The 13,069-nt window shown below is 37.6% G+C and overlaps 1 protein-coding gene across 9 annotated transcripts in view; it reads right to left on the bottom strand.

The window, feature by feature from the left end:
* LOC126278998 (ral GTPase-activating protein subunit beta) overlaps positions 1-13,069 on the bottom strand; it is a 360,574-nt gene that overhangs the window by 208,299 nt on the left and 139,206 nt on the right. For all 9 annotated transcript variants that reach the window (XM_049979327.1, XM_049979325.1, XM_049979321.1 and 6 more), the window contains one exon: positions 8,929-9,013. In XM_049979327.1, the coding sequence (XP_049835284.1) occupies positions 8,929-9,013 (85 nt within the window). The remainder of the gene's footprint in view (positions 1-8,928; positions 9,014-13,069) is intronic.

Genomic DNA, 13,069 nt, shown 5'->3' on the forward strand with positions numbered 1-13,069 from the left:
GGGAGGGAGGAAAGGAAATGAACTGATGGTCATATATTTCAAAAATGAATCAACATTATAAATTGAGCCAATTTCTCAGAGTTTGTTGCTTTTTTGGGTGGCCATCACATGCATACTTATGTTCATCTGGACATACACATTGAGTCATGGCCTGATTACAAAGATAGTCCAAGGATGCTACTATAAAGTTATGCAAATATTTGAATATTTGGAAGGAAAAAATGTAATGATATGAAGAATCATCGTTCTTCATACAAACAATTATTTCTGTTAATCCCTAAGGGTTGAGTTTTTGAAACTTGCATCCAACAGTGAAGCAAACACGTCTAGCAAGAGTAGATCTAAGGTGACTGTATTTGGCCATTTATTATCAAATGCGAAGTTTGCTGCCAATGTGCGGAAATAATCACTGACTTTGATGTTCAATGAATTCAATGTGTCATCATTTCGGCCATAGTTATTGTCTTAGAAGTCAGTTTTATTCATGTATCTATTTTTATATATTTTTGTGCAAGAATTGTTGTAACTGCGACTGGGACGGTTGTGGGGTAGCAATGATGGAAAGTGCGGAGAGGCCCACGAACCATAACACAATGGGAGAGGACAGACACGACCAACAAAGGACAAAATGAATACAACAAGATCGAATAACGGAGTCACAAGGAAACAAACACATCCATTAATACACAGAACAAGAAAGTAAACTGTCTAACTTGAGGCAACATGTCAACTACGTGTGATTAGACTGGCTGCCTGAGCGAGAGGCAGGTGCTAAGTACGCTATCGGGGGGTGCCGCTATTGGCTGCTGGACCCACGTATTCCGCTGTGGCGTCCTCACACTAAAAGCGGGCCAGGAGGTGTGCGCTACCACAGCTTATGGCGCAGTGGTGCAGGGACCTCAATGGGTCTTCAACGTCCATGACGTCCGGTGCGGATTCAAATTCCGCGGCGCGTGGTACCAGAGTAATATTTGGTATTACCTCTGCCTGCAGTATTAGGAATGAGTAGCTACAAGGCTAGCAAAACCATATCATGAACGGATAATGCAGGAGTATATATAAATTGAACTACAGAAGTGAATAACTACTCATTACTCCTACTAGCACAAAAATATATTGACACTACCTATCTTAAAATAACTAGAACAAGTCAAGCATGTTCTGGGCAAATTTCAAGCAGGATTCCTAAAAGTTTGATCAACAGTAGAGCAAATATTGAATACGAAAGCATTAATAAGGTATTATATGCTGACAGCAAGTCTTTTTGATCTATCTTTACAGGTTTTAAAAAGGCACAGTAGCAGAAATGGGACTTGATGCAAAACTATTGGGGATCATATGAGCAACTCTAACACAAAATAAAATTTCACAGCACTCTTGTTGAACTGTGTGCCAGGAAAAATATACGAATGGTGTATTTAATTAAAACTTTAGAATCTGCTTAAACCTTTAAGGATTGGGATTGAGAATAATGGCATAGAAATAGACTTAATCTTTTGCAGATGATATAGACATACTGACACAAGATTTTGAAACAAGAGAACAGATTAATGTTGTGAAGCATGCAGTATAACAAATTGGCTTGTAAATATCTTCTAAGAAAACAGATGTCACAGTAAATAATGCTTTAAACAGCTGGGTACATGGACTACGTCCAATGAGCTATATAAACAATCCCTGAAAGCAAATGCCAGAAAATGGAAATGGCTTTCCAAACTGCATGAAACATTTACGATAAAAAGTGTTTTTCCATCGTACCAAAACTCATTATTACCACTCAGTCATAAAATCTGTGTGTGTACCTGAATCCGAATTTCTTATTCTCTCTGAGAGATGTTTACTAGCAGAATTAAAAAGGAAGGAGAGAAATGTCTTACATATCACACTGGATCTAAATTATAAAAACAAAATCTACATAACACTAATGAAACAAGAAAAATATTCTAAAATAGAAAAAATTACTGAGTACAGTTTATGGTGACATAAAAAGAATGAATGATTCCAAACGCATGAAAAATATCTTTAATATCTATGATTCACAATTGAAAATAAGAAAATTGTGATAGATGGGCATCAAGAACAATCTACAGGTTATGGGTATGCACTTGGATGATGCACATCGAGGCAACTTCAGGACAGCTGTAGTGCTCCATTGGACTTTTGAGATTCAAAATGAACATCTGGTACCAAATGTTCAGATGAACACAGTGCTAGACACAATGCATGATTAACATTTGCTTTACACGGAAAAAATTAAAATTGAGAAATACTGCCATAACTGTTTGAGCTAATTGAGGCTCAGATGGCTAACTATTAAATAGGTAAATATGTGTTTTTGCTTTATTCTTGTAGTGTTGAAATTTTTCTGCATACTATGGGCATTTCTCGTTTCTGATAACAGACTGAAAGATCCAACAAAAGTACTGGTAATGGAAACAAATGAAAGAATTTTTTATGGTCTCTCATCATAAAAGTCCTTAGTGATTGAGCTCACACTTGGTCTGCACAAGAGTGGAAAGAAGTCAGCTGTAGCATTTCACAGGAACAACTCCAGCATTTGTCTTAGGTGATTTATGGATGTCAAAGACAACCAAAAATTGTGGAGAACCTGTTCTGCACATGTAATCTGGCACTGCAGCTGTTGATTGGATTTCTATCAATAGTTACAATCACCATGGCTGCTTCCAAACCACAATAATATTTCTCCATGATAAAATAAGGACTAATTTATTATATGTACTATACCAATGACAAAGAGACCCATTTGAGTTCCGGTAAGAAATTGGAGTGAAATTAATGAATTAATATTTTTCCTTTTATATTCACAGTGGTGAGATGAAATACTAATTAAATTTGGAAGAGATCTTAAGAGGACCTCTGCAGACACAATCATCCATTGTAGTGATATCCGTTAAGCTGTCAGTGTTGTCCTGTTTGGTGGTTTACTACCTTTTCTTCCTTGTACATTGAAGTTAAGGAGGAATTAATACAATTTACCATACTTGCCTGTTCAGTATCATAAGACTCTATAACATGTTTTTATTTCACGTGAATAGTGGTTGAGTGCCTATTGTAGGTGTGTTTACATTTACAGTGTTATTACTTGAACTGAACGTCATTAAATAAACAAGATACATTATTCAGACATGAAAAAAGGCATAAATAAAGAACTAAACTGAGAATAGCACTTGCACAATGCACATACTGCATATTAGGGCATGGATTACGGTATGGCCAACAGGCCATAATACATCTCCTATTTAAAATTACTAATAATAACAAACATATGGTTGTCAGTCATTAAAGAATGCACATACTGCATATTAGGGCATGGATTACGGTATGGCCAACAGGCCATAATACATCTCCTATTTAAAATTACTAATAATAACAAACATATGGTTGTCAGTCATTAAAGAAATAGAGTAGACTCTCGACTATACAGCTCGTGATTAGATTAGATTAGATTTACTTTCATTCCATTTGGTCCATAGTGAGGAGGTCCTCCAGGATGTAGAAGATGTCAGAAAAACAATAATACATGACAAATATTTACAACTGAAACAAATAAGCTAATGTACCTTCCACAGGTCCCAAGTGGAATGATTGTCATTTTTTTAATGAACACTATATGAAAGAATAATTTTACAGACACTAATGCACTGAATTTAAAATAACAAACTTTTTTATTTATAAAGTAATAAACATGTAGTAAACATGTAACAGCAGAGGATCAAGTAGGTAAAAAGACAAGGGCTAATACAAATCCTTGGGTAACAGAAGAGATACTGAATGTAATTGATGAAAAGATAAAATATAGAAATGTAGTAAATGAAGCAGACAAAAAAGAACACAAACGTCTCAAAAATGAGATCAACAGGAAGTGCAAAATGGCTAAGCAGGGATGGCTAGAGGACAAATGTAAGGACGTAGAGGCGTATATCACTAGGGGTAAGATAGATACAGCCTACAGGAAAATTAAAAAGACCTTTGGAGAAAAGAGAACCACTTGCATGACTATCAAGAGCTCAGATGGAAACTGAGTTCTGAGTAAAGAAGGGATAGCAGAAACGTGGAGGGAGTATATAGAGGGTCTATACAAGGGCGATGTACTTGAGGATAATATTATGGAAATAGAAGAGGATGTAGCTGAAGATGAAATGTGATATATGATACTGCGTGAAGAGTTTGACAGAGCACTGAAAGACCTACGTCGAAACAAGGCCCTGGCAATTGACAACATTCCATTAGAACTACTAATAGTCTTGGAAGAGCCAACCTTGACAAAACTGTACCATCTGGTGAGCAAGATGTGTGAAACAGGCGAAATACCCTCAGACTTCAAGAAGAATATAATAATTCCAATCCCAAAGAAAACAGGCATTGACAGATGTGAAAATTACCGAACTATCAGTTTAATAAGCCATGGCTGCAAAATACTAACACGAATTCTTTACAGACGAGTGGAAAAACTGGTAGAAGCCGACCTCGGGGAAGATCAGTTTGGATTCCGTAGAAATGTTGAAACACGTGAGGCACTACTGATCCTATGACTTATCTTAGAAAATAGATTAAGAAAGGCAAACCCACGTTTCTAGCATTTGTAGATTTACAGAAAGCTTTTGACAATGTTGACTGGAATACCCTCTTTCAAATTCTGAAGGTGTCAAGGGTAAAATAAAGGGAGCAAAAGTCTATTTACAATTTGTACAGAAACCAGATGGCAGTTATAAGAGTCGAGGGGCATGAAAGGGAAGCAGTGGTTGGGAAGGGAGTGAGACAGGGTTGTAGCCTGTCCCCCATGTTATTCAATCTGTATATTGAGCAAGCAGTAAAGGAAACAAAAGAAAAATTCGGAGTAGGAATTAAAATCCATGGAGAAGAAATAAAAATGTTGAGATTCACTGATGACATTGTAATTCTGTCAGAGACAGCAAAGGACCTGGAAGAGCAGCTGAATGGAATGGTCATTGTCTTGAAAGGAGGATATAAGATGAACATCAACAAAAGTAAAGTGAGGACAATTGAATGTAGTCAAATTAAGTCGCGCGATGCTGAGGAAATTAGATTAGGAAATGAGCCACTTAAAGTTGCAAACGAATTTTGCTATTTGGGGAGCAAAATAACTGATGATGGTTGAAGCAGAGAGGATATACAAGGTAGACTGGCAATGGCAAGGAAATCGTTTCTGAGAAGACAAGTTTGTTAACATCGAGTATAGATTTAAGTGTCAGGAAGTCATTTCTGAAAGTATTTGCATGGAGTGTAGCCATGTATGGAAGCGAAACGTGGACGATAAATAGTTTAGACAAGAAGAGAATAGAAGCTTTCAAAATGTGGTGCTACAGAAGACTGCTGAAAATTAGATGGGTAGATCACATAACTAATGAGGAGGTATTGAATAGAATTGGGGAAAAGAGGAGCTTGTGGCACAACTTGACTAGAAGAATTTACCGGTTGGTAGGACATATTCTGAGGCATCAAGAGATTACCAATTTAGTGTTGGAGGGCAGCGCGGAGGGTAAAAATCATAGAGGGAGACCAAGAGATGAATTCACTTAACAGATTCAGAAGGATGTAGGTTGCAGTAGGTACGGAGAGATGAAGAAGCTTGCACAGGATAGAGTAGCATGGAGAGCTGCATCAAACCAGTCTCTGGACTGAAGACTACAACAACAACAACAACAACAACAACAACAAATATGTAATAGAACTACTACAATACTTATTTACAATGAACACATTACTGCACTGAAATGGTTCAGAAGGTAGATTGTAATTTAATTGTACTTGCACTTGCTCTCTCTCTCTCTCTCTCTCTCTCTCTCTCTCTCTCTCTCTCTCTCACACACACACACACACACACACACACACACACACACACACTCAAATCAGTTGGTTCTACTGAGAAAATCATCAATGGAGTACAGGGAGTTGGCCATCAATAAATCCTTTAGGTTTCTCTTAAACTGAATTTCATCGGCTGTTATGGCAGCTGGCAAGTTATTGAAAATGTGTGTTCCTGAATACTGCACACCTTCTTGTACAATCTGTCCTCTGCACTATTTGGCTCGCTTAATTCAGCCTACTTAAATTATTATCAATATGACATTTCTCCTTGACAAAATGAAGGTTAATTTATTGTATGTACTGTAGTATTACAAAGCTTTAGCAAGCAGGCACCAACTACAATGATGTGTGGCCTTTCAAAATATTTTGTGTACTTTTTATGCTCCTTGCACATCTGGTGTCACAATTATATGGGTACATACTGTATTGTTAATCTTGAATAAATTATCATAATCACTCTTCAACAAACATGCAATCTTCCAGCACACACAAACAATGACAAACACATGCAGAGAGAAACTCTTGCCCAACCCTGTGTTCTTTGTTTCTTCAGTAGCACATCATATCAAAGTCCCTGTGTTGTGAAATTGTTATTTTGTGTGGTACTTTGTGTTTTAATTAAAGAATCTGAAATGAAAAACACATTTCAGTAACTATGTATCAGAAACTAAGTGCTGCAATGCAATTGGACTTTGGGGTGCCAGCAAAAACTATTGCTTTGGAGTTAGGGGAACGATGTACTGTTGGAAATAGGAAGAAAAATCAAGCAAGCTAGTGGAAGCAGAATAAAACTAAGGAAGACAATACCCAGAGAAGTTGAGGAAGCCTTATATTTGTTGCATGAACATTTAAGAGGAAACGGTTTGTCCATCACCAGCCAGTATCGCAATACTGCAATTTCAATGGCAAATAGAAGGAGAAGGTTCAGAATTTACTAACAGCAATGGATGACTGGTTCAGTGGAAAAAAACGATTCAGCATTCACTAGATTATCATAAGTGAAGAGATTTTATGTACTGACACAGAGGTTGTGCCACTGTTTAATGACTATCTTTTGAAGTTATTTGACAAGAAGGGAATTTCTGGCAAACAGTTGTACAGCTGTGATGAGTGTGGTTTAAATTACAAGATTCTCCCTTATGAAAATGCTTGCTTCAAAAAAGAAAGCTGTGACATCTGGATACAAGGAAAAAAGCAATGACTTACTGTACTGACATGTAGTAATGCAACTAGCAACCCCAAGGTTAGGGTTATATTAATACGGAAATCACAGAAACCTAGAGCTTTCAAAAACCTGAAAAATAAGGAATTCCTGTCCCGACATCACACACATCAAAGGAAAGCATTGATGAATTCAGAAATGTTTAAAAGCTGTTCCCAACATGAATTATACCAGCTGTAGAGAAATATTTGAAACATAACAATTTACTGAGGAAAGCTCTGATACTTCTTGATAATGTGCCTTGCATCCTGCCACTGACAAAACTCACAGATGGAAATATAAAAGCATTATATTGACCGCCAAATGTAACTACTCTGTGTCAGCCAATGGACCAGGGGATCCTTGAAATGCTAAAGAGGAAGTATCACAACCGTCTTCTCAGTTTGCTGATATCACTGACTAACACTTTTAACCTTTATGAAGAGGGTGGTTTGCTAGATGTCAAAAGGTGGTTGGCTTAAGTGTGGGAAGAGATTGAGAGTTGGTCTTGGAAAATTCTTTTAGACCATGACAGTGGACATTTAAACTTTGTAGCCATGTGTGAAACTGAGTCAAAGATGGAGAGGATGATATTATTTCATCACTCAAAACTGCACCAGATTGTGAGGATGTCAATGCAGAGCATGTCACAGAATGGATGACAAATGATGAAGTCAATAAACTAACTAACAATGATATTGTGCAAATGTTGATGCAGGGGGGGAAGTAACACAAGAGGAGAAGGCAAACTTAGATGACAAGAGAAATCTCATCCAACATTCAGAAGGCTTCAAGACAACTGAGAAAGCACTGCAGTACATTAATGAGCAGGAGGGGACGACACCAACTGATATCACTTGTTTGCACAAGAGAGTAAATATGGCCACGCAAAAGAGGGCTAAAGGAGGGAAACAATCATTTATCAAAGCCGTTCTTAAAACCTCAGACCCATAAGTTTTACCTTTTTTGTTAGGCCTGGCTTTCCACATGTATGTAATCATACATTCATACTTTAAAATGAGATCATTTTGTTTCTTTTAGTAGTTCTTGAAGGGTGTTGTACCTATTAACAAACACTTCTAACTAGCATATGTTATGTATGAAGTCAGAAAATGTTAATGAAATTGGGTTTTGGTATAAAAAAAATGTGTTTTGAATGGTAAGGCTGGGGTCAGAAGAGAGAATTTATAGAACTCCAGCCTATCCAGATTTATTGTCATCTAGCTTAACCTTCCATCACATTAGGCTGACCAGTAGAGAGTCTACTGTACCCACAACAAGCTCTGAGAAGGAGATAGACAGACTATTTGTTGTATTGGTTTCCAATGTGGACGTCATTTAAACTGGAATACTTCCGAAGATGAGTAAGGCACATAAATGTCATCATTTGTTGCAAACTACTTCTACAGGTTTTTGTAGTAATGGTCATAGTTTAATGATGGATTTCACTGCTTAGAAAAGCTATGTATGAATAATACTGTACTTTCAGCAGACCAATAATGTTTTAGCATAGTAGAAAACACATTAACGCTATGTTTCTCATGAAACACTGTAATCTGGCAAAGACAGCACACATAGGAGCATAACTGGACATTTTTTATTCATGTTGACATTCAATTCCTTGTTAACATCTTTAAGATGAAGATTGATTTCATATGCAGAAAGACAACATTTCACACAATTTGCACACAAGACAATATTAGTAATATTGTACAAAAGAGAAAATTATTTTGTGGCAGGCCTACAATGAACATGATAACAGCTCTAGTTTCATTGGAAAGTAACATATCACATGAACAGTACTATTACTGGATTTATCAAAAAGACTTGTGATTCTAGCACATACAAAAATCAACATTATTTAATGTCAGCATTACCTGAAAGTGAAGAGGAAGAGCCAGCATTGACAATAAAAGATGGATGGATGCACGACGCAACTCAGTTTTGGATACTGACAGTGACCTATACACAGAAGAGAAATAAATTAAACTTACAACTCAGCCACATATTTTAAATAGACACTTTTTTCATCAGAAATTTTCAGTTACCCCAAAACAACATCAAAATTTATTTGGCACTATACGCATAAGACTAGATTTTTGAAAGCATAAAAGGAAATACAGATCAATGGACCAAGATTAGATCTGGCAGCAAAGTAATTATTTATGTCTTTAGGAAGCAACTAATAGTCAATGTTTCCTTGAAACTGGACACTACTGAATATTACTACACTCTATCAGTAACCTGAAGAGCAGGCAGCACTTGTGGAAGAAGTAGCCTTTCCCAGAAGAATGCCTTGCCGGTACCTGCCATATATAATGACTAAGACTCAGACTCTGGTCTGGCAGGGAGTTCGGCTTGCGATGATATACAAAGAGTGTGTTTTAGCAAATTTCTTGCATTAGTTATATTAGTTACTAATTTCTGTCACTAATATGATGTTAACATATTTGGTGGAACAAAAACACTCCCAGGTGTGTTGAGCATTGTATCTGTGCCACTCCCTTAAAAAGTGTGCTGCAGATGGACTGGCATAATATTGGGAACTATCAGCAGATGCTCCTTGGACATAGTTGGGTAGAGAAAGTCACAACCCTCCTGCATGTTCATTAGCGAAGAGACAGTCCTTAGGAAATTTGTACAAAATACAATCATTAGAAATTTTTTAAATTATTAACAGATATTTCATCACAGGCTGTTTGTGATGATAGATTCTACGTTAGGGATATTTTTACAAGTAATATGCCATCTAATCAAATTATTTTATTCTACTGCTTATACCTAATGCATTTCAGAGCTAAAACTCCATCTCCAATAACTACGTTGATTTTTGGGTGTTATATCTGCTTCAGTTTATCACCTTCATTTGACCACAATGCCTAGCAGAGCATATGCGGAAAGAGAACACTAAAACTCAAACATATAAAAACACACACACGAGCACAGACTCACGCATGCCGCTGTCCCCCTCCCTGACACACACTAGTGCTACCATACAAGCAAAGATGATCAAAATCAGAAGTTACCAATAGTGAAAAGTAATAACTACTGGGTGAGGTAGCATTAACTCTATCCCTGTCCCAGGGAGAGAGCAGAGTTCCACACAGAATTTAAGCAAAAAACCTCTGTTGCTATTTAAAATCTCATGTTCACTACTTCCTAAGTAACACTATCCAACAGCCAGAAGAGCATGCCACAATCTTCATGTTATTATACTCTGTAGAACAACTGGTGCTAAGGCGATATTCGGCAGAAGAAGATGTGCTCAGCAGTCAAAAATTGGCTCTGAGCTCTATGGGACTTAACATCTGAGGTCATTAGTCCCCTAGACCTTAGAACTACTTAAACCTAACTAACCTAAGGACATCACACAAATCTATGCCCGAGGCAGGATTCAAACCTGTGACTGTAGCGGTCGCGCAGATCCAGACTGAAACATCTAGAACCAATCGGCCACATCGGCCGGCCTGCTCAGCTGTCATAAGCATGTGTGATGCCTATGTTTAATATACAGGATCTCCACAGTCCTGATAATCTGACCAATGTATGACATATCACAACTGCAAGGAATACAATACACCTGCTTTACGCAAACCGAGATCATCCTTCAGGGATCCTAAAGGGCACTACTCTTATATGGTGGTTGAAAACCATGTTTCACATCACGTTTCTGCAGAATATGACAAATTTTGATGGATTACTGCACAAGGCAAAAAGGCAGTAGACTTTGATGCCACCTAATTATCATCATAACTCCCAAGAGCACTGTGTATCTGATCTGTCTTTCACACCCAGCGAGATGGTGCAGTGATTAGCACAGTGGACTCACATTCAGGAAAATGACAGTTCAAACCTGCATCTGCTCATTCTGATTTCAATTTTCCATGATTTCCCTAAATTGCTTCACGCAAATGCTGGTATGGTTCATTTGAAAGGGCATGGCCGACTTCCTTCCCCATCGTTCCCAAATTTGATGGGACCAATGACCTCTCTGTTTGGTCCCCCCCCCCCCTCCCCCCACTCCCAAATCAAGCAATCTGTCTTTCACTATAATAACTGTGCAAAATGTGACTTCCAGACGGGCTAACTCAACTGACATACGATTGGGCTCTGCAATGACCTGGGCATGGTGAACCAAGGTACAAAGTACTCCTTCACGCTAAGCCAGATGATGACAACTGTCAGTCTGTAGATACAAACTGGTGTGAATTGGCTCCCTATAAATGGCATGTCCCAGCATGCCATCAACCTTCCTAATGACCAGCACATCAAGGAAGGGAAGGCAACTGTCCTTTACCACCCCCATTTGGGTGAATTAAATTTACACACACTAAAAAGCCATTTAAATTCTTACTCCCATGATGCCAAACAACAAAGGTATCATAAAGTATTGTTTTTTATTTTTGACACTATCACTTTTTCATGATACAATTATAATCAGCTTTGGCCTTCAAATGCCAAGTTCAGATGCTATGGGCAGCATTTGATGCACAAGTGTTTATGCATTGTCAATTATCCTTCTGATCATTGTAAGAAATCCACAGATTTATGGATGCGACTCAACAGAATAATTGAGAATGCATGAACATTTCTTCATCAAAAGCTGCCCATAGCATCTGACGATGGCTTTTGAAGGCTGAATCCGGTTGTAATTGCATCATAAAAAAAGCAAAAGTGTCCAAAATAAAGAAGTAATACCTTACAATAAGTCAATCACTGCCTCCACAAACAGAATGTCGTTTTTTTTCCAAAAAGTTCCTCAAAATCTTCCATAAACAGTACCACAATCTCATCAGTCTGTTGACAGTTCTGGTCACTGCATAAAAAGTGGAAGTCAACTCATGCAAAACAGGTTCATCAATTCAACGTCAAACATAATTTCAGTTAATGGTAATGGAATAGACAGAGGAACAAGAGTGGAGAGAGAGAGAGAGAGAGAGAGAGAGAGAGAGAGAGAGAGAGAGGGAGTCAGAATCATTCAAACACAATCCCTCAGATTGATGTGAGAAATTCACTGAGATCTTAAAAATGATGCACACACTGATCTAACAGTAGACTCAATGGAGTAGCAAGGTTTTTAGCTACATGGTATGTTGAAACACCAATAGGCCTACGAGAAACCCCTTCCTTGTAGACCTTTGGAAGGCCATATGATCTAGAGGGTACAGCACAATCTGAATTAAAGACTTTTGATAGTGTCCTCCAACAAGGAACTTTTCTTCAGGAGGATATTAGTTTTTTCTCAACATTTTTTGTTGGGTTGGCACTCATTCTGATATATGCTGAATCAGATAGTACAAGCTGAACCTTTTAACTGTAATCCTGTTTGTCCAACACAACTGTAATATTTCCCTTGGTCACAAGTAAGTTAACAATATCAGGATCCACTCTCAGTGCACGAAAAGCACCAACACAGTTTCCGTTACATTACTCTTAGGCGATCTTGCCCCAGTCAGTACACGACACTCTTCTCTGCTAACCACCTCAGCAGCATCAGGTGGTAGTTTAAAAACAACCTGTTTGACAGAACTTATAAAATCAATAACTGGTAAATGCTTGTACATCAGTGCAAAGTTCAAATTTAACAGAACACTGAGCCATGGAAATGTTCAAAATTTTGCTGAATGCCAGGATTACAATTAGGAGGTACCATCTGACCAATGCCAAAAAATGATGAAATTTTCAAAGTGATCATTAAATTAAGTCAAAATAATTCCTTGGAAAAATAAAATCCAACTATTTGTGAGCATAATAGATCCTTTCCTAAACAAGAACTAAAACAGCACATTTTTTGATATGATCAGCGGTAGGAGACTTAATATGATGCACAATTTTGGCAAACGTTGGAACAACATTATGATCTCTGCACCATAACAAGAACAATAATGCACATTGCAACCTCACTCTACTACCATGTAGTTTACCCAAACTACTCTAGCAATGATACATTCCATCTCTGTAAAGTTAAACTTGTGTTCTTCTTGGCATATAAAATGTTCAAATAACTTAGAGGAGTGC

The sequence above is a fragment of the Schistocerca gregaria genome, chromosome 6 (genome assembly GCF_023897955.1).
Source record: "Schistocerca gregaria isolate iqSchGreg1 chromosome 6, iqSchGreg1.2, whole genome shotgun sequence".
Taxonomy (NCBI): Eukaryota; Metazoa; Arthropoda; class Insecta; order Orthoptera; family Acrididae; genus Schistocerca; species Schistocerca gregaria.